General features: G+C 49.7%; 3 protein-coding genes across 3 annotated transcripts; 1 reads left to right on the top strand and 2 right to left on the bottom strand.

The window, feature by feature from the left end:
• Positions 1-1,783, top strand: LOC136768208 (C-type natriuretic peptide 2). Its single transcript, XM_066722286.1, has 2 exons — positions 1-240; positions 786-1,783. The coding sequence occupies exons 1-2, from the start codon at positions 109-111 to the stop codon at positions 1,071-1,073; spliced, it is 420 nt and encodes a 139-aa protein (XP_066578383.1). The 5' UTR covers positions 1-108; the 3' UTR covers positions 1,074-1,783.
• Positions 1,784-3,198: 1,415 nt separating this feature from the next.
• LOC136768198 (alpha-2,8-sialyltransferase 8F) lies at positions 3,199-9,170 on the bottom strand. The gene is made up of 7 exons (XM_066722275.1): positions 8,744-9,170; positions 8,287-8,373; positions 7,576-7,662; positions 6,982-7,126; positions 4,852-4,961; positions 4,611-4,700; positions 3,199-4,353 (listed from the first exon to the last, which is right to left on the bottom strand). The coding sequence occupies exons 1-7, from the start codon at positions 8,839-8,841 to the stop codon at positions 3,891-3,893; spliced, it is 1,080 nt and encodes a 359-aa protein (XP_066578372.1). The 5' UTR covers positions 8,842-9,170; the 3' UTR covers positions 3,199-3,890.
• Positions 9,171-11,053: 1,883 nt separating this feature from the next.
• znhit1 (zinc finger, HIT-type containing 1) lies at positions 11,054-14,968 on the bottom strand. Its single transcript, XM_066722285.1, has 5 exons — positions 14,647-14,968; positions 11,952-12,122; positions 11,725-11,804; positions 11,334-11,503; positions 11,054-11,212 (listed from the first exon to the last, which is right to left on the bottom strand). Exons 1-5 carry the CDS (start codon positions 14,678-14,680, stop codon positions 11,191-11,193), a joined length of 477 nt encoding a protein of 158 aa, XP_066578382.1. The 5' UTR covers positions 14,681-14,968; the 3' UTR covers positions 11,054-11,190.
• Between the last annotated feature and the right edge of the window lie 6,614 nt (positions 14,969-21,582).

Raw genomic sequence — 21,582 nt, 5'->3', positions numbered from 1 at the left:
TCTACAGGACAGAGAGAGCGTCGGCACCGCGCCCGAGACTGACGACCTGAAACCTGCAGATCGTTCCTCTTCTGGACTGATTTATTTGATATTTTCTCGTATTAATTTATGACAAGGATGAGTATTCCATCTTCCTCCCCTTCCTCCTCCTCCTCCTCTCTGCCGCTGCTCATTCTGCTCCTCCTGACTATGGCTCTCCTGGCCGAGACGAGACCGTCCCCTCCACACGTGGACTCCCAGGTGAGTGGCAGCACCCCTCCTGCTCGCTCTCTCTCTTTCACCTTCTCTGTCCGTCTGTCTCTCACGCTTTCTCTCTGGCACCATGTCTCTCGCCCTGTCTGTCTCCATCTCTGTCACTCCGGCTCAGTATCTCTTTCCCTCCGTCTCTGTGTGTCTCGCACTCTCTGTGCCTGTATGTCACTTTCTCCCTCTCCCTCTCCCTCTCTGTCTCTGCATATCTTGATCTACTTCTCTGTCTCTGTCTCTGTCTCTGTCTCTGTCTCTGTGTCTCTGTGTCTCTGGCTCTGTGTCTCTGCATGTCTCTGTGTCTCTGTGTCTCTGGCTCTTTGTCTCTGCATGTGGTGGTCCAGATAATGGGGATGCCCCACTTGTGTGTCTGTGTGTCACTCAGTCCGTGTATCTCTGTGTCACCGTGTGTGACTCAATTTGTATGTCTGTGTCACTCAGTCCGTGTCTTTGTGTCACTCAGTCTGTGTCACTCAGTCCGTGTGTCTCTGTGTCACTCGGTTTGTGTCACTCAGTCCGTGTGTCTCTCTCTCCTGCAGGTTTTCTCTGACCTGTTCGGCCCGCGAATCGGCGCCCTGGTCCTGGAGTCAGAGGTCACTGAGGGGTCGGCCCTGCCCCCTCCACAGACTCCACCCCCCCCCCAGCCGGAGCGGAGAGGCGGGACGGGGCCGGTGGTGCTGCCAGGCGGTGGCAGGGTGTGGTCCCGCCTGTTCCAGGACTTCCTGAGCCACCAGCGGGCGTTCCGTGGCAGAACCAGGAAGAGCGGGCGCGGCTGCTTCGGCATGAAGATGGACCGCATCGGAGCGCTGAGCGGACTGGGCTGCTGACACACTGACACACTCCCACACACTGACACGCCCACACAGGGACAGTGACACACTCCCACACTGACACTTCCACACACTGACACTCCCACACACTGACATGCCCACACAGGGACAGTGACACACTCCCACACTGACACTTCCACACACTGACACACTCCCACACTCTAGCACTCCAACACTGACCCTGACACACTTCCACACAGTGACATTTGACACACTCCAACTCGCACATACTGACACATCCACACACTGACACTGACACTGAATGCACACCCCCAACACCCCCATCACATGGGAGACTGTAGTGACAGTGCCCTGTCTGGGGGTCCAGCCCTGGTCCTGGTGGGTCTGTGCTCCGGTGTGTCTGAAACTGGTTCTCCAGCCCTAACAACACAGCGTTTCCCAGGACTGGAGACCCCCGCTCCCCCCTACCACGATGACCAGTCTATTGCGATTGGATGTAGTTGTGTAGTTGTGTAGATAGGCTCTGACTCCCGGTTCTGTTGAGAATCGGGTCTGATATAGCTAGCTCTGTGAAGACGGGCCATATGGGGCTCCAGTGTGTGTGTGTGTGTGAGTGTGTATGTGAGTGTGTATGTGTACGTGTGTGTGTCTGTCTGCCTCTGACAACCGTGTAACGCGCTTCTGTAAATCTGTCTGTATTTATTTATGATGTTATTTTTTTATTTATTTACATAAATATACCTATATGAATTATAAGAAAGTGCGAGTGTTTCATTTCCTGCTCTGCTGAAGTATGGAGACAGCGTGGTTTTAACTTGTGGATGCAACACTGACTGGAGTAACACACACACACACACACACAGTGCAGTAACACTGACACTATTGTAACTATAAGAAACACAGCAGTGTGTGACGTAGCCCGCGGCTCTGAGGACCTGCCAGTTCCGGACCGGCCCAGCTGCACACAGAGGGTGTCAATAAATCCAGTTTGACATTTGTTCTATCCTGATTGTTGCATGTTTGTAAGATCATGTCCAGTAGTTCACAATGCTTAGAGCTGCCGAACATCTTCAAAAAAACAAACACAAAAAACGGACAAGTCGGTAAAATCCCAGCCGGGTGCAGCAGCAGGCAGGGGCTCAGTGCTGGTGAATCTGTATTTTCTGTGCAATCGCAGCTGGAGTGCCAGGGAACAGTGACCCACTTCAACATGCACAGCTTGGCACTGCATGGTCCTGTCCCAGAGCACAGTGGTACATCCTTTACTGAATTACCCTTCTTTTAAACTTACTTTGATGTCTTTATGTCTTAGAAAAGCAAGAAAGAAGATTGAGAGTGGAAATACTTTCTGTATCGCAGATTTGGTTACCATGCAGTCAGCCCTGCTCAAACTACCTGCAAGAGCCAAAACTAGTATATAATGAGTGGGTAAAACTCGCAGATGGAGCAGGGTATTTCAATGGCAATATGAACACATATTTGTGTGTGATATTGTAATTAAATGTATGGTTTGTATTATTATTATTATTATTATTATTATTATTATTATTAGCAACTGTACGCTATGCAAAATGGAGATACCGAATATTTTGCTTTTGCCATGTTAAAAAAAAGACGTGAACAAAGACTAATCAAGGCTAACTTACCAGTATACAAAATAATAACTATTAATGTATTACAGTGCATCAAAACACAGTAACATCAAAACTCTAGAAATCTGTGAAAGAGAACAACCCCATGTAAGACACACGACTATGATTTGGGGAAAATAAAATGGCAGGGAAGAAATACGAGACTGAATGGAAAATGTGTATTTATTTCATATTTAATTAATGGCTTTTGCCAGTTTAGCAGCTGTCTGTGCGGTCATGTGACTCCTTCTTGCGCTCTGATTGGATGCTGGTCCAGGGTGTTGGTACTCAGATCGGATGAAATCGCAAGAGATCGGGTTTCCGAGCGGATTTCACAGGGACATTTCGATGAAATCGTGGGCTGCATTGGGATTGCATGGTAATGTCATTGTATCGTGGCCTTTAGATGTGTCCATTAGATTAGATTAGATTAGATTACATTAGTGCTCACTGTCTTATTACAGTCGAACTTGAAAAAATGGCACCAAAACAGGACTCTCACAAAGTTGTGTCACAGTGGAGATCCACAGTTCAATACAAACACATCTTTACTGGATGAGGATTAAACACATTGTCACAAAAATAATGCACATGCAGCAGAGCGTCATTAACAGCTGGACAGTCACATACCTTCAAAATCAAAGTGTTGTGCTTAATGTTATAAACACATGCAAGAAGAGCGAACAATGTAAACATCCATGAGTGCAAAAGTGAAAACCAACACAAATAAAGTATAGAGGTATTTCGACCAAAAGAGAAAGAGGTCACCCAGTTTGATATCCTTAACCAAGGCTGCCCTCCCTTCATCCAGCCGCCATCTTACCTGTATACCCCTCCCCTTAACCTCTGACCTCTGACCGCAGAGATGGATACAGTTACACAACAACACAAAGACTTAAAAAGAAAACCAACTACGCTCTTAAAAATTGCACATCCATAATCAAAACCGCCCATAACACGTCTCCGAGATGGGCTAAAACACCGCAGCTACTCGATGACAGGACTGTCGACCCACTGGCACTGAGGGTGGACGCATGGCTATGTTGCAGTTTCATTTATTAATTTATTTTAATTTTAATCTTAATTGTAATTATTGAAAATAAATGAATGGACACATCCAATTTGGGGTGCCCCTCCAAACCCCACCCATGAGTGCCACACACGAGGGTCGATATGCCCCCTGACGAAGTCATTCGGATGAACACCCAAGCCCCGGTGCGGGTCAGGGGCAGGGGCCCAGGTGCAGCTGCAGCGCCCCCTGGCTGTGCAATTGCAGCAGCTTCAGGAACTCCTCGGCCATCATGTGGGCGCCCGGCTTGGGCCCGACGTCGTCGAAGTAGTGGTGCGAGAGCGGCCGGCGGCTGAGGTCGAAGGGGAACGGCCAGAACCCGTACAGGTGGACATGGTCGCACAGCTCCAGCGCCACACTCGCCAGCATCATGCCGGTGGAGAGACGGACCGGGTGCAGGCCCTGCCGCTGCCAGTAGAGAGCCAGCTGGCGCAGGTACTGCGGGCTGAAGAACAGCGCCCTCTGCTGCGGCCGCAGCTCAAGCAGGCTGTAGAAGGCCCGGACGCAGGGCTCGGTGCAGTGCGGGAACACGAAGGCCGGCAGCAGGAGCGGAGCCAGGCCAAACGACGACACCGTGTCCACGAACGGCCGCCGCTCATAGCTCAGCCTCCTGTACCTGGACAGGACAGGACAGGACAGCCAGGGTCAGTTGCCAGATTGACCGACTGACTGAAACACTGACTGGCTGGCACACAAATTGACTGACTGACACACTGACTTACTGACACACTGATACACTGACTGACAGACACAGTGACTGACTGACACACTGACACACTCACTGGTGCACTAATACACTGACTGGCTGGCACATACACTGACTGGCTGGCACACACACTGACTGGCTGGCACACACAGTGCCAGCACACCTACACGTTGTTGATCTGGGAGGGGTTGGCTGACACCAGGCTGGTCTTCAGACCCACATCTGCGGCGCTCTGGGCCAGAGGGGGCAGGTTGATCCTGAGACAGAAACACTGGGTCAGTGTAGTGTACAGTGTGTGTGTGTGTATGTGTGTGTGTGTGTGTGTGTGTCTTTGTGTGTGGGTCAGGGAACAGTGTGTGTGTGTGTGTGTGTGTGTGTGTGTGTGTGTGTGGGTCAGTGGGTCAGTACCTGATGATGTAATCGGCTCGGTCTATCTCAGCCCCACAGTTGCTGTTCTTCAGAATCCCCCCGTTGCCGACTACAGCGCAGCGGCTCAGCCCGGCCCTGAAGAGGGAGCTCTGAGCAGCAGGAAGAGGAAGAGGAAGAGGAGGAGTAGGAGGAAGAGTAACGTTAACAGTAGTAGTAAGAGTAAGAGTAGCAGCAGCAGTAGGAGTAACAGTAGGAGGCGCAGTGAGTGTAACAGTGTAGCGACATGTGCTCTGGGGTGCCATTAAATACGTTGAACGCTGACCAGTAACCTGCCTACTCGAATGTGAAAATACAATAACTAGCTCCCCGAGACACGTCTGCAATGAACAGCATGATCAATGACCCTGAGGCCTGTGTGCCCAGTTAACGCAGCGATATGTGCACTAATTGGAGATCATTTTTATTTGCGGTCAGCAACACTCAGCGCAACAATGCATTCAAATCTAATCAGGCAGCAGGAGTTCTTTAGTGCATCAATTCAGCACAGATAAAACACACAACACGCAGACAGCACGGCACATCCCCTCGTCTCTGTTTATGGTCTGTGACAGGATTACAGTTTCCCTATTTCATCTGAGGCCACACCAGCAGGTTCATACCCATCAATAACTCGGGCGGAAGCTAATATTCAGTGCCAGCTTAACCTGGAACCTAGTACTCAGGTATGGGTTCATATTAGTACTTACTGTACCATGATAACACAGCAATGTGGCAATGACACAAACATAAAGCGCACACAAACACCCATTGAATTCTACACAGCTGGACATGGCAAGAACAGGACACAATAGCATGTTATAACCTGTATCATGAGTATAGTTCAGAACGATCCCAGATAATGTCACCACTAAAGCAGGCAACAGCCTGAAGGGGCAAAACAGAAAAAGGAGTTGTGAGAGGTCAAACCGGTTTGCCGTCTTCATTTCACAAGTCTCAGACTGTGGATCTCCCCGTCCTCATCAGTGGATATACAGTCCAAACACAGTCCGAATACAAACATCCACACGGGGCTGGATGGTTCAGAGTCCCGGTTCTCAGCGGTATGGCATGTAGAGTGCTCTCACATGTGTATCACTACATGCCAACACAGAGAAGATTAAACAAAACCATACACAACACCCCCACCATGGTGGGAACTCAACAACACAGAAATGCTCTCCCACCGCTAATTAGAACATAAGAACATTAGAAAGTATCCAATAGAGAGGAGGCCATTCTCCCCATCGTGCTTGTTTGGTGTCCATTAATAACTAAGTGATCATGGATCCTATCCAGTCTGTTTTTGAATGTTCCCAAATTGTCTCTTCAGCCACATCGGTGGGGAGTTTGTTCAGATTGTGACGCCTCTCTGTGTGAAGAAGTGTCTCCTGTTTTCTGTCTTGAATGCCTTGAAGCCCAATTTCCATTTGTGTCCCCGGGTGCGTGTGTCCCTGCCGATCTGGAAAAGCTCCTCTGGTTTGATGTGGTCGATGCCTTTCATGTTTTTGAAGACTTGGATCAAGTCCCCACGTAGTCTCCTCTGTTCCAGGGTGAAAAGGTTCAGTTCCTCAGTCTCTCAGTAGGACTTTCCCTTCAGACCTTGAATAAGTCTGGTTGCTCTCCTCTGAACTGCCTCTAGAGCAGCGATATTCTTCTTGAAGTGTGGAGCCCAGAACTGTACACAGTATCCAGATGAGCTCTAACTAGTGCATTGTACAGTCTGAACATCACTGCCCTTGTTCTCAATTCTACACTTTTGACAATATACCCTAGCATTGTGTTTGCCTTTCTTATTGCTTCCCCACATTGTTTGGATGGAGAAAGTGAGGAGTCCACATAGACTCCTAGGTCTTTCTCATGCGTTACTTCATCTAGTTCTGTTCCTCCCATAGTGTCATTATAGTGGACATTTTTATTACCTGCATGTATTACCTTGCACTTGTCCACATTGAATTTCATCTGCCAGGTGTCGCCCACAACTGAATATTATCTAAGTCCCTCTGAAAAGTCTGTGCTGCCGAGATTGTATCTGCTGAGCCACCGATTTTAGTATCATCTGCAAATTTGACAAGTAGCAGCAGCAGTAACAGTAAGATTTAGAGTAAGAGTAAGAGTAGCAGTAACTCTGACCTGGGGCAGCATCTCAAAGAGCTCCTGGTCCACCTGGCGCCAGATGGTTCTGTTCACCTCGTAGTGGAGCCGCTGGCCCAGCCGTGTGTTCTTCTGGGTCAGACTCAGGTTCTGTTGGGCATCACAACAGGAGCGCAGCACCGACCTGCAGCCCCCACACCCTGTCAGTCACTGAGGGACACTGGACTGGACTGGACTGGTCTGGACTGGACTAAATTGGACTGGACTGGACTGGCCTCTAACACTGTCCCTGACAGCAGCACTCAGAGCTACACTGCGGTCTGCTGCTTTGTTCTGTTAAATTTTCATACATTTTACTAAATGTTATTGCATTGCAGTGTGTGGTATTTGTGCACGTGCAGTGTCTTGCAGTCGTACTGTGTCGTGCAGTCGTGCTGTGTTGTGCAGTGTCGTGCTGTGTCCTGCAGTGTCTTGCTGTGTCGTGCAGTTGTGCTGTTTCGTGCAGTCGTGCTGTGTCGTGCTGTGTCATGCAGAGTCATACTGTGTCGTGCTGTGCCGTGCAGTCGTGCTGTGTTATGCTGTCGTGCTGTGTCATGCAGAGTCGTACTGTGTCGTGCGCTGAGGGTCTCTTACCTGAGTCTCTCCTGCAGGGTAGGGTTGGCCGTCCAAGGGCAGCTCATCAACTTCGTCACATCTGAACTGAACACAGTGGAGTTCCCCCTGACACACACACACACACACATAGCAATACAGAGACACAGTGACACACACACTTACAGATACTTGTAATATCCTGGGATACAGTTATGGAAATTATGCAAATATTTAGTTTTGTGTTGTGCCTGCTCTACACAAACAGCACGAGCAACTCACCTAAACACACGACACACCAAAATACATTAAAACTCATGCAAAACACTGAAACACAAAGCACACCAAAATCTAAAAACGACACACCAAGAACACAAACGCCACCAAAACACACACTCCTGTCAGCCCCCCAGACCCACACACACACACACACAGACAGACAGACACAGACACACAGGAGAAGGAGGTCTCCACCCTGCTGATGTTACAGGACTCAGGATCCCCCGGGCGATTTGTGTTCTGAGTTATGTTTTATTTTAATGTTTTTCCTCCCCCAACACTCGTGTGTGTGCCACTGTGTGTCTGTGTGTGTGAGTGTGTGTGAATGTGTGTGTCACAGTGTGTGTGTGGGTGTGTCACTGTGTGTGTCAGTGTGAGTGTGTCACTTTGTGTGAGTGTGTCACTGTGTGTCAGTGTGAGTGTGAGGATGTCACTGTGTGTCAGACTGTGTGTGAGTGTGAGGGTGTCACTCACTCGTTCAGTGCACTCTTCCTCTGGATCTTGTCACGGATCTGGGTGCACCTCAGCACCGCTTCAGTGGAGCCGGCCACCTGCCTGCCCCTGTAACAAAGAGCCCCCCCGTCAATCACACACGGGGCACCAGAATCCCCGGACTGCCCTGGGCCGAGGAGCTGCCCCACACCTGTAGAGCGGGGAGAGTGGGCAGCAGGGGGTCGGGTTTCATAAGGCAGGCCGGAGCCCGAGGCACTGACAGACACCTGTATCAGTGACTGTCAACCACTCTCCTGTGGCCAACTCCGACTGGCTGAACTCCGACTGGGAGAGCCCTGCTCTCTGTCCACTCCCTTGCCCTGCGCAGCCCTCAGTCCCGGTCCGGCCCTGCTCTGTCCCCCCCTCGCCCTGCGCAGCCGTCAGTCGATCCCTGCGCAGCTGTCTCAGTCCAGCCAGCAGTCGAGGATTGAAGCCTCACCTGTTGTAGGAGCCGAGGGACAGGTGAGGAGAAACCAGGTACAGCACGACTCCCAGGGCCAGCAGGAGGGACAGACAGACTCTCGGCCACGTCTTCATGTGTACATCCGGAGACACACACACACACTTGCACAGATAAACACACACACACACAGACACACACACACACACACACTCTCAGACACACACAGACACAGATAAACACACACACACAGACACACACACACTGACACACAGACACACACACACACTGACACACACAGACACAGATAAACACACACACACACTGACACACAGACACACACACAGAGACACAGAAACACGCACACGGAGACAGACACACAGATCCAGACACACACAGGAGTTCCTCTCGCAGGGCGCAGCCTTGTGCTCGGGTCGATAGCCTGCGCTCAGGTGATGTTCATGGCTGTGGGAGGAGCCCAGAGGGGGTCGTGTACACAACGAAAACAATGGCATGAATGTGTCAGTTGCCCCACCCGCCCCGATGCCTGAAGGTGCTGCGCGCTCGAAGTCAGAAGCTCAGATCCTGCTCACTGCGCGTGTGTCTGACAGACAGGTCACACAGGTTTGTCAACTAGATAGTTAGGCTGTTATTTAGAAAACAACAGAATTCAGGGATCCCACGATCATTTTCTGATTTTCCATGACTAAATGATTTATCCGTTTACACCAACAATGCTGGGAGGTTGGAAATGCACACAGGAAATAATGAGGATATTGATAAACACAATAGGAAAGAACCACAATCAGCTTTTGTCATGGCGGCCTCCCACAGCCGTCCCCTCCCCCCACTTTAATAAAACACACTACCATCAGCCAATAAAGAGCACACAGATGTACACGCAAAATTACACCTGTTACTCTCTGATCAATGTACATGTGGTATAAACGTTAATACAAAACTTTAACAGTCTGTATTTTAATGATTTGAACAGTCATTCTGAATTGCCTTGAATATAAACTACTATAAAGGAGCTAAATTAATTGATTCAAACATTACGATACACACGTCAATTCAGCAGGGCCTACAGTAATCATGTCCCACACGCTGCTGAAGTGTTTTAGACTGCTTGAAAGCTTTTGATCATTATTTTTGTTTCATAAAAATTATGATTTTCACCAATAAATTACGAGATTTTTGTGTTTGAGGAGTTAAAAATGGGTATAAATCCACTCAATATTATTTTCAGTTTCTTGTCGGTCATTGTTTTATGAAGCATCACTTCACAAGCGTGTTTGACATTACGACACTATCCTGGCAGCACTAAGCAGCAGGTAGAAACAAGCGGCACAAGAAACTCAGCAAAGTGAGCTTCGGGATAAACAGTGTGATGTAAAACGTAATTTGTTGAATAAAACTATGTATTGTTATTATTTACTTCATTTTCAATAGATGCACATCCATATCCTGATCTTGTGCAGATCAAAGCGTTTTTGCTAAAAACCTGTGAAGCTCGGGATACATGAACACTGTGCGCACTGGAGCTGTGCTTAGTGTGCGGGTGTTTCTTTTCACTTTATATGCATGTTTTCTAAGTAAGGTGGATGTGCGTGTGATTAACTTATTAACTTTATTTCAGATAAAATAGTCACGATGGTGTACACGGATTTACGTCACTGTGCTCACAATCTACACACACACTGGATTTACTGTCTGAATGGTCAGACTGTTCAGAATGACTTAACGTGTAGCACAAGAACGCAACCCATGATCTTGAGAGTCTGTGCAGAGTGAGGAGAGTCTGTGTTGTGATCGCACCGAGCTGCTGTGTGTTGCTATATGGGTATAGGAGTTGTGCTCAGTGTATATATGCACTTCACACAGACTCTCCCAAGACTTGGAAATCCCTGTGTACATATCAGCACAGACCACTGTGTGCCATGTGTTCATAATACCCACATATATTACAGAGTACGTAATAAAACAAATGTAAACAGGATTTAATACAATTTCATGCTGCACCATGAAACTGTCACTGTGCATCAGAGTGAACATTATATTCCATTGCATGTTGTAAATGGGCTTCACTGTGTTTGTGTGATTTCACATCACTTCCAATGTTTTGGTCATTTTCCATGACTTTCCATGAGCATTTCCTATTCCACGACCGTGAGAAGCGTCTGAGCTCAGGAGAGGAACAGCACAATGTTGTGGACAGTAAGTGCAGGCTGACTGGGCCTGGGCACAAGCATGTGAAACCCGTGTCTGTTTGTGACTGGCTTGTCACGCAGATGTCGGGTCACGCTGTGTGTGTGTCTGTGGCTCTTTAAAGAAGCGTGGACACCAGAGAATAGTCACACGGGGGCCTTTATTTCACTGCAAAATCAACACTGACAGACACGTCCTGTGAAAAGAGCCGCCGAGCAAACAGACACGAAACAACTGCACCTGGAACGCGGGGGCCACACAGAGACACAGAGAGGGGGTCACAAGGTCCACTTCAGACACCTGGAATGAGAGAGGGAGAAACCACGTCAGTGGGAGGGGGATGCAAGTGACTGGACACTGTGCTACACTGTGTTATGCATTAGTTTGCTTTTCTACAGTGTGTCAGCGGTGCGTCTCTCACCGCGTCTCGTGGTGCGTCCCCAGGCAGCGCACGCAGCAGTACCGCGCCCCACACGACACACACGTGTAGCTGGAGGGGAAACCGCACACGGCACAGAAGTGTCTCTGAGGGAGCTTGGAGGGGGGGGCGCAGGCCGTCACGTAGTTGGGCCCGTCACTCACACTCAGGTTCTGAGAGAGAGAGAGAGAGAGAGAGAGAGAGAGAGTGTCAACAGTCTGTCAGTGTGCCCCTGTGTCAGCGTGTCAGTAGTGCGTCAGCACTGTGTCAGTGCCCCTGTGTCAGCGTGTCAGTAGTGCGTCAGCAGTGTGTCAGTGTGCCCGTGTCAGCGTGTCAGTAGTGCGTCAGCAGTGTGCCAGCGTGTCAGTAGTGTGTCGCAATGTCAGTCCCCCACCTGCTCCTCCAGCAGGGCCTGGAAGTTCTTGCGGAAGCGCAGTTTGAAGTGGTCGCCCCTCGTCTTCTTCCTCTTCTTCCCTGCAGGGAGGGGGGGTGAGCAGAGCAGATACGACACACTCGCCCCCCCACAGGACTGTCCCTCCCCAGAGCTGCTACACCCCACTCCATTACCCCCCACTCCCCAGAGCTGCTACTCCCCACTCTGTCACCCCAGTCCCCCCTCACCGGACTCGTTGCTGTCGTCGAACTGGGGCAGGCGCTTGGCCAGCTGGGGCAGGCTGGCGTGCGGGTCGTCCTGGAAGTTGTCCTTCTCCAGCGCCTCCAGCTGGCGGTTCAGGCGGCGCTGCCGGGTGGCCCGGTCCAGGATCCGGCGCTGGCTGGCCTCCTGGGAGCGCGCTGCGGGGGTAGATCACACACTCTCACCGTCTCTGCACAGCTGCAGCCTCGCTGTGCTGGTGCTGTTGCAAGAGCTCTTTGGGATGCTTGTGTGTGAAAGGCGCTATATCCAGTAAGCATGATGATCATTGTTGTTATTACAAACAGAAGAAACCCTGCAGTGTCCGGGTCTGCCTTAGTCAGCTGCCGTGATTAATACTCAAGTTACTCCATAACTATAATGAAACACCCGCAGTTCAACAGATTTAATTTAACCGAGTTAAAGTCTGTTAAACAGCACTAATGTGTCGTGTGTTACTGGTGTGTCAGTGCCGCTGTGTGGTGTGTTACTGGTGTGTCAGTGCCGCTGTGTGGTGTGTTACTGGTGTGCCAGTGCCGCTGTGTGGTGTGTTACTGGTGTGTCAGTGCCGCTGTGTGGTGTGTTACTGGTGTGTCAGTGCCGCTGTGTGGTGTGTTACTGGTGTGCCAGTGCCGCTGTGTGGTGTGTTACTGGTGTGTCAGTGCCGCTGTGTGGTGTGTTACTGGTGTGTCAGTGCCGCTGTGTGGTGTGTTACTGGTGTGCCAGTGCCGCTGTGTGGTGTGTTACTGGTGTGTCAGTGCCGCTGTGTGGTGTGTTACTGGTGTGTCAGTGCCGCTGTGTGGTGTGTTACTGGTGTGCCAGTGCCGCTGTGTGGTGTGTTACTGGTGTGCCAGTGCCGCTGTGTGGTGTGTTACTGGTGTGTCAGTGCCGCTGTGTGGTGTGTTACTGGTGTGCCAGTGCCGCTGTGTGGTGTGTTACTGGTGTGTCAGTGCCGCTGTGTGGTGTGTTACTGGTGTGTCAGTGCCGCTGTGTGGTGTGTTACTGGTGTGTCAGTGCCGCTGTGTGGTGTGTTACTGGTGTGCCAGTGCCGCTGTGTGGTGTGTTACTGGTGTGTCAGTGCCGCTGTGTGGTGTGTTACTGGTGTGTCAGTGCCGCTGTGTGGTGTGTTACTGGTGTGTCAGTGCCGCTGTGTGGTGTGTTACTGGTGTGTCAGTGCCGCTGTGTGGTGTGTTACTGGTGTGTCAGTGCCGCTGTGTGGTGTGTTACTGGTGTGTCAGTGCCGCTGTGTGGTGTGTTACTGGTGTGCCAGTGCCGCTGTGTGGTGTGTTACTGGTGTGTCAGTGCCGCTGTGTGGTGTGTTACTGGTGTGTCAGTGCCGCTGTGTGGTGTGTTACTGGTGTGCCAGTGCCGCTGTGTGGTGTGTTACTGGTGTGTCAGTGCCGCTGTGTGGTGTGTTACTGGTGTGTCAGTGCCGCTGTGTGGTGTGTTACTGGTGTGCCAGTGCCGCTGTGTGGTGTGTTACTGGTGTGTCAGTGCCGCTGTGTGGTGTGTTACTGGTGTGTCAGTGCCGCTGTGTGGTGTGTTACTGGTGTGCCAGTGCCGCTGTGTGGTGTGTTACTGGTGTGCCAGTGCCGCTGTGTGGTGTGTTACTGGTGTGTCAGTGCCGCTGTGTGGTGTGTTACTGGTGTGTCAGTGCCGCTGTGTGGTGTGTTACTGGTGTGTCAGTGCCGCTGTGTGGTGTGTTACTGGTGTGCCAGTGCCGCTGTGTGGTGTGTTACTGGTGTGTCAGTGCCGCTGTGTGGTGTGTTACTGGTGTGTCAGTGCCGCTGTGTGGTGTGTTACTGGTGTGTCAGTGCCGCTGTGTGGTGTGTTACTGGTGTGTCAGTGCCGCTGTGTGGTGTGTTACTGGTGTGTCAGTGCCGCTGTGTGGTGTGTTACTGGTGTGTCAGTGCCGCTGTGTGGTGTGTTACTGGTGTGTCAGTGCCGCTGTGTGGTGTGTTACTGGTGTGTCAGTGCCGCTGTGTGGTGTGTTACTGGTGTGCCAGTGCCGCTGTGTGGTGTGTTACTGGTGTGCCAGTGCCGCTGTGTGGTGTGTTACTGGTGTGTCAGTGCCGCTGTGTGGTGTGTTACTGGTGTGTCAGTGCCGCTGTGTGGTGTGTTACTGGTGTGTCAGTGCCGCTGTGTGGTGTGTTACTGGTGTGTCAGTGCCGCTGTGTGGTGTGTTACTGGTGTGTCAGTGCCGCTGTGTGGTGTGTTACTGGTGTGTCAGTGCCGCTGTGTGGTGTGTTACTGGTGTGTCAGTGCCGCTGTGTGGTGTGTTACTGGTGTGTCAGTGCCGCTGTGTGGTGTGTTACTGGTGTGTCAGTGCCGCTGTGTGGTGTGTTACTGGTGTGTCAGTGCCGCTGTGTGGTGTGTTACTGGTGTGTCAGTGCCGCTGTGTGGTGTGTTACTGGTGTGTCAGTGCCGCTGTGTGGTGTGTTACTGGTGTGTCAGTGCCGCTGTGTGGTGTGTTACTGGTGTGTACACTCAGAGCCGCAGACCGGCGCACTGTAACGCACACTATCAACACACTCGGCGGCTTCACTCCGCCCGACTGGACACACTGCGGCCCGGTCAGTGGCTCGGCCTCCCGCGCATGCGTATCTAACCCGGCGCACCGAGTCCAGCGGCACACGACCCGACCGGACCCGACCGGACCCGACCGGACCCGACGGCACGACTCACCCGACGTCTTCTTCTCCCCCATCTTGGAAAACATTCGGACTACGGGTCGGCGCTGCGGACAAACCAAGTAGAGCAGGACGGCGTTCAGGCCGCGGTGCTCAGGGTGGGAGTGGGCGCTGGTCTCGCTGTGGTGTCCGCTGCACAGGCCGACCCACTGGCGGACTGACCCACTGGCGGACTGACCCACTGGCGGACTGACCCACTGGCGGACTGACCCACTGGCGGCTGCGGGGAGCGCGTTTCAGCCGCGATCACGACACGTTTCTGCCGGATAGACTGCAGACGGGAGGCCGCGTGTGACGTCACGGCCTGCGCAGACGCAGTGCAGTGCGCAGCAGAGCACAGGCGGCGCTGCACAGAAGACAGTGCGATCAGAGTCCCTTCAAACTGCACAGTGATCAGAAAAAGCGCCATTGCATCAGTTCAGATCAGATCCAGTAGCTTCACGACCCTTTAATACATTTACATTAGTAAAATGTTTTATTGCTGCTCATTGTTGGGACACTTAAGGGTTAAACACTCACATACTGATCAAATTCATTATTATTATTATTATTATTATTATTATTATTATTTCTTGGCAGACGCCCTTATCCAAGTGCAAACAAAGTGCAAAAATACAGAGAAGTACAAGGCATCAATTACAAATTCAATTTGGCTAAAACAGCAATTCAAAATACATTTTACAGATTCCAATTTACAATGTACAGTAAAGTACAGTAAGTGAGGTCCTACATCCTGGACAGTGAAAGCTAAGTGCTGTAAGGATGTCGGGTCACAGACGAGGGCTGCGGGAAAGGGAGCAAGAGGAGAACAATCAACGCGAGGAGCATAATAAGCTGAAGTGCATCTAGCAGGGATAGAGGACTAATATTACAAGTGCTGTGGGAAGAGATGCGTCTTGATAAGCGCCGGAATGAGGTCAAGGACTCGCTGTTTTGACTTCGGTGGGCAGGTCTTTCCACCACTTAGGGGCCAGGGATGAGATGACTGACACACTGTCTGACTGACTGACACTCTGAGTGACACACTGACTGGCTGACTGACTGACACACTCACACACTGACAAACTGACACTGTCTGACTGACTGAAACTCTGACTGTCTGACACTCATTACAACTCTTTTTGTACAATTTATATTTGCACTGGTTTTGAATCTACATTAAATATGTGATTTGAAAGAAATACACAAGTAAAACAGGTTGAATGTATTATTATGGATTTCCTTGTCCGGTGTGCAACTTACAAATGCACAATTGCACATAATACGTGGAAATTAGGTTAACCACTAAAACATGCATATTATTTTACTGTTGAACTGTCAATCTTTCAAATACTATATGTCTGTTGTACTTATCTAGCATGCAATGCGTGAGCCCCTCATGCCATGACGCAGGAAGGCTCACCCTGGCCGGCTGCCGCTGCCCACGCAGGTCTGTCTCTGAAACTCGTCTTTTCTCACAGCGCTCGGCTATTGTTGCGCAGCCGCGGCTGCTCCTGCGCAGTTCCTCTTGACCCGTCTGTTCCGGCTGCGTCCACGCAGACGCAGAACTTGCACAGTTTCAGTCTGCGCAGACTCACAAAGTCTGCGTGTCGTGAGCGGCCGGCGTGTGCGGCCCTGGCGCAGGCGCACTGAGACCCCGCTGTGACCCCTCTCCAGCGCAGGGCTGCGGGTCTCATTGCCGCGTGTTGACTGGCAGCAGTGCGTCTGTGTGTTGGGTGGGCAGACCGTGGGCATCTGATATTAGATAGCAGGCAATACTGGGGTCCGGGGTCAAGGGTCAGCCCTGCTCGGGAACATTGGGGGCTCCGTGATGGGGGGCACCATGATGGGGTACAGAGGTATAAATGGGGTGCCCCGGTTCCTGCGAGGCAGTTAAGTGTAGAGTAGGTTCAGGTTACTGAGTGACTGATAGAGCACAATGGTATAGTATATCACACTTATAACACAATAAGAGCAACATGTATCACAATTCAGAGAGAGATCAGTTAAATTCATGTATGAATGGTACTTATAGGCTTACCTTATAGGGGGAGCTATAACATAACAAGTCGTATTCATATAGTACATGTAATTAAATAGCATTATAATAGCATTATTAATCAATGGCATGGCACATTATGATAATAGATTGATGTCGGCATGTAAATGTCATGTTTTAATACCTGTTATAATGTATGTTATTAAATATAGCAACAAATATAATATTTTTATAATTTATAATATAACAATGAATATAATGAATAAGATGTGAATAGATTGTTCATAGTTGTTAATAATCCCTGTGCTCAGACTCTGCTCTGCTCACTGGCTGCCCCACAGAGCTGTGCTCAGCTATAGCCTATGAAATGGATTGCAGTTTGGCTGGATTAGCTGACTTCTCACAATGAAGGAGGGGTTCTCACTTCTCTTTTCAGAAGTCTGTATTTCCCAGGCAATAAAGTGTAAAATCTTGTCTGCAAAATGAACCCCAAAACAACCTGCACCCAGCCGAGAGTCAACGCAGGCCCCAGTCACCCCTGGGGTCCGTTCTTCATAAGTGGTTTAACAAATCCAGGCTAAATTGATTTATCCCAGTTTAAGATAACACGCTAGCTGATATCCGGGATATTCAATTCTTCAAACCCTTATCTCAGATGTAATTAGCTCTTTAGCTTAAACCAGACTTAGCTCATCGAGGATAAATGCGCGTTCCCCTTTGGACACGAAAGGACGCTCAGTGGCGCATCGAAAATAAGATTTGGCGAAGCTAAAGTGCGCTTATTATGGAAGGGTCATGAGGAGGCAAATAACATTATTATAAGTTAAATGCTATGGTTTATTGTTTTTAATTGCATCGATGTTAATGAACCTACAATGTGGTGTTCAATATAATTATTTCTTCCAGACTGATGCAGATATTACTTAGAGCTCTGTGCTAATCAACACTACACCATATAGAAATATATTCATCATTTAGCGTCTATATTATTTCTAGGCTGTTGGAACATGTACCGTTTGATCTTGCTTACATCTGAATTACAGTTCCTTGAAGATGAGGAAGGTGGAGAAGGAAAGGGAATGGTTGGATCAGAAGCAGATGTGAGTGTGAACTGGGATATTTAGTTGTCATGTCTACACTTGAACATCAAGCTTTCAAGCATATAGTGTTAAATCTGATTATTTCTTTCTATTAACAGGCTGATTCCTGATGCCTTTCGTCCAATAAACTAATTTTTGAACGGAAAATATCCCCCTCACAGTGTTTTAACACTCTATTCCCACAGCAACACTTCTCGTCAAAAACTCAAAGGGGATTTAAATAAACTAAATGATGGAAATAAAGGGAGGGGGGTCCTGAATAAATGTTACAACTGCAACAACCAAAACTAGTGTATTATCTACACAGTACTTACAAAGAACAATACATTACAATTTTCCAAACAGTGCTACACGCTGTAGATTTGCTAATATTTTCTGCGTCGCCTACAGTATAAAGGAGGCGGCGGCTCTGTGTCAATGCATGAGTGGGCGGTGGCATTACTGATGTGCGGCCCTAATTTATTAACTAGATAAATCATCCCTTACCGACCGAACCTGTGACACTGAAATAAAGAATCATCTGTATAATTTAAATAATCTTTAATTTCTATTCATTCTTTCTTGCCGAAAGCTTGCCTTAAATCGCACCCCTACTGGATCTGCTAGAAACTGGATCCTGGATCCTGAAACTTAGCCGGCTGACCTACTTATCCATGTCACAGATGGTAAAATGGGTCTTATTTGTTAATTGATTAATTGGTTTATTACTGGTTAACTGACTCTTAATTGTTTATGCGCTGATTAATTTGCTTTGTTCTCCCAGCTGGAAAATGCTGATGGGCACGTGTTGGACAAGATGCAGCTGACTAAAATGAAGGGATTGATGGGGGATAAAAAGGAGGGAGTGCCGGCACAGCAGGGGAGAGAGCAGAGGGAACGCACTACAGCTGGGTGATGGCCTGATGTGGGGATAGAGTGAATACTGTTTTATTTGTTTAAGTATTTTATATTTTCAGTAAAAAAAAAAAAAACATTCAAAATTTTAATACTTATGATTAAAAAAAATGTAAATCAATTTCTAAAATCACTTAATGTGATTAACAAAATACATAAACTCAAATAAACATGTGCGTAAATCAATAAAACAATAAACTTGGGATAAAAAGCAAACTGCAAACCAACAAAAAAGGTCAAATACATTGAAATTAACTGAAAATGCATCAGACAAAACAAAAAACAAATAAAACGAAAAAAATAAAAAACAAACCAAAACAGTCCGATGCATTTAAAATTAAATCCAAACGGTCAATGTATTTGACAAAAAAATAGAACATAACAACCAAAAAAAACTAACAAACAAAACAAGTGCATTCTAAAATCAAATCATTCTTTAAAAACAGTTAAAATTCGATTTTTAAAATTCATTTTAAAAGGCAATCATTCATAAAAGGGTTCAAAGATCTTGGACTCGGGCTCCAGCAGGGGGAGATGGCCGTCCCCGGAGGTGGGTCCCATCATGGGATCCTGAGCTCCCCCAGATCTTGTATCTGCCAGTTCTTAAAGGCTTCCTCCTTGCCCCTCTGATGGACCTCCAGATTGACGTAGTCCCTAATAAGTACCATGCCCCTCCGCACGATGACAATTGGGTCCAGCTCCTGCTTGTTAAACAGACAGATGTTCCGTCCCTCCCACAGGGCCTGTTTCACTGCGCAGACAACACGCCACCAGCACCTCAGGGTGGGAGATGTCAATCCCCTGGCTGGACCATATAGGATTTGCTGGGCGGTCGCCCACACAGGAACGGCAAACCTGTGGAGGAACAGATAAAACAGGAGCCAGACCCTGCAGGCGGAGGGGCAATCCCTAAAGATGTGAGCCTCCGTCTCCTTCCCCAGGCAACCCTTGTAGGGGCAGATGTCATAAGGGGCTAGACCCCTTCTGTGCATGAACACTCGGGTGGGGAGACACCGACTCACAGCCATCCAGGAGACATCTTTCTGCGTATTCGTGAGGCAAACGTGCGTAGCGTTAGCCCAGATAATCCGGCAGGTTTCAGGAGGGAAATCTTCTATCCGGCTGGTCTCCTGGGTAGGTCTTATAATCCCAGGAGGCCAGCACGACTTTATGGAGGCCTACTTCGAGCGCAAAGGCTCGGAGTGCCCTGTAGAACGGCAGGGGATCCCACGAGTGCGGCCTGGTGTTATCCATGGCGCAGAGGCCGAAAGGTCTCAGGCTGCTGGCAAAATAAAAGCGGTTCATAAAACTCACTTTCTTGCCAGCAGCCTGGATGTTCTTGACCACGTAGGCCAGCCCCTGCGCCTTTATCAGCCGCACAACGTCCGGGACCCCCTTGCCTCCATCCAGGGTACCCTTCACCATCTGCACTCTTTTCAGCCTCTTCATTTTGCTCCCCCAGACAAACCGAAATATACTAGTATTAGATAGTATTACTAGATAGATAAATATCACTAGTTTTGCGACGACCTTGTCTGGGGGGAAGATCATTCCTACGTAGAGGAGTAACGGGAAGAGGATGGCCTTTACGACCAGCACCTTACCAGCCATCGTCAAGGTCCTTGTGCTCCAGCCGTGGATCTTTCTTTGGACTTTAGATAAAGCCTCCTCCCAGCTCCGGGTGCCCGTGTTGATCCCGTCGATCGTGATCCCCAGAACCTTGACGGACGGCTTCACAGGGAACACGGTCGGCGGGCCCCGGCCGACAGGCCATGCTCTGGAGAGGTAGACCTCGCTCTTGGCCCTATTGACAGCGGCCCCCGTCGGCTTTCAGTTGCTCTCCGCCGGAACCCGGGAGATGGAAACCTGTCACCCTGACATCCCGGCGGATCGCATGCATGAACGGCTCCAGACAGAGGACGTACAGCAGGACCGACAGGGGACAACCCTGTCGGACCCCCGACCTGACTGGAAATGGTTCGGTCAGGTGGCGGTTCACAAGGACCCTGCTGCTTAGGCCGCTGTAGATGATCTTAACCCACTTCCTCAGGCCAAGAGCGAGACCCATCCTCTCCATAACGAGCTGCAGGTATTCATGGCCCACTCTGTCGAAGGCTTTCTCCTGGTCCAGGCTGATTAGGACCAGGGGAACCCCTCTCTCGTTCGAGTAGGCCACGACATCCCTGAGCAGCATGGCGTTGTCGGCCGCCGATCTCCCCCGGGCACCGCAGACCTGGTCGGGACCCACGACTTGAGGGAGTGGCCGCCGCAGACAGTGCTTTGGCCAGTATCTTGTAGTCGGTGCACAGGAGGCTGACTGGCCGCCAGTTCCTCAGATCCTTTGGATCTCCCTTCTTATGAAGAAGAGAGAGGATACTCCTCTTCATAGAAGAGGCCAGTCTACTCTCTCTGTACATCGACCCCAAGACCTGAGCCAGATCTTCCTTAAGCACCTCCCAAAAGATCTTATAGAATTCAGCAGGGATCCCATTGGGACCCGGTGTCCTTCCAGAGTTAAGACTCTTTATCACCTGGGAGAGTTCAGTTCCGCCTCGTTGCAGGACTCCAACAGGGACAGAAAGTGATGGATCAGATTTTGATCCACCACCTTCTGATCGTACAACTCCCTGTAGAAGTCCCACACCACTGTCTCAACAGCCTCTCTGCCCTCCACCTCCTTCCCCGAGGAGTCGATCATGGAGGACATTGCAGGCCTCCTCTCCTTCGTTTTCTTGAAGAAGAAGCGGCTGCACTTCTCGTCGTCCTCCATGATGCGGACCCTGGAAAGGACCTTGATCTTTTCTTGCTCCTCCTGATAGAGGGTGGAGAGACTCAGTTTGACCCGGGCCACCTCCTCAGCTAGGTTGAAGCCTCTGAGCTGTAAAAGACTCAGGTGCTGGAGGCGGGCATTTAGATGGAAATATCTCACCCGCCTCTCGCAAGCTTTCAGTTTCCCCAG

Source organism: Amia ocellicauda, chromosome 14 (assembly GCF_036373705.1).
Source record: "Amia ocellicauda isolate fAmiCal2 chromosome 14, fAmiCal2.hap1, whole genome shotgun sequence".
Taxonomy (NCBI): Eukaryota; Metazoa; Chordata; class Actinopteri; order Amiiformes; family Amiidae; genus Amia; species Amia ocellicauda.
Note: the sequence above shows the minus strand (reverse complement) of the source record. Positions and strands in the feature narration are given on the sequence as shown.

Coding starts and splice junctions, on each gene's coding strand:
- LOC136768208 (XM_066722286.1), top strand. CDS start 109: ATGACAAGGATGAGTATTCCATCTTCCTCCCCTTCCTCCTCCTCCTCC. Junction 241..785: donor CTCCACACGTGGACTCCCAG/GTGAGTGGCAGC, acceptor TCTCTCCTGCAG/GTTTTCTCTGACCTGTTCGG.
- znhit1 (XM_066722285.1), bottom strand. CDS start 14,680: ATGTTTTCCAAGATGGGGGAGAAGAAGACGTCGG. Junction 12,123..14,646: donor GGGGGAGAAGAAGACGTCGG/GTGAGTCGTGCC, acceptor CTACCCCCGCAG/CGCGCTCCCAGGAGGCCAGC. Junction 11,805..11,951: donor CGACGACAGCAACGAGTCCG/GTGAGGGGGGAC, acceptor CCCTCCCTGCAG/GGAAGAAGAGGAAGAAGACG.
- LOC136768198 (XM_066722275.1), bottom strand. CDS start 8,841: ATGAAGACGTGGCCGAGAGTCTGTCTGTCCCTCCTGCTGGCCCTGGGA. Junction 8,374..8,743: donor TCCCTCGGCTCCTACAACAG/GTGAGGCTTCAA, acceptor TCTTTGTTACAG/GGGCAGGCAGGTGGCCGGCT. Junction 7,663..8,286: donor AGGAAGAGTGCACTGAACGA/GTGAGTGACACC, acceptor TGTGTGTGTCAG/GGGGAACTCCACTGTGTTCA.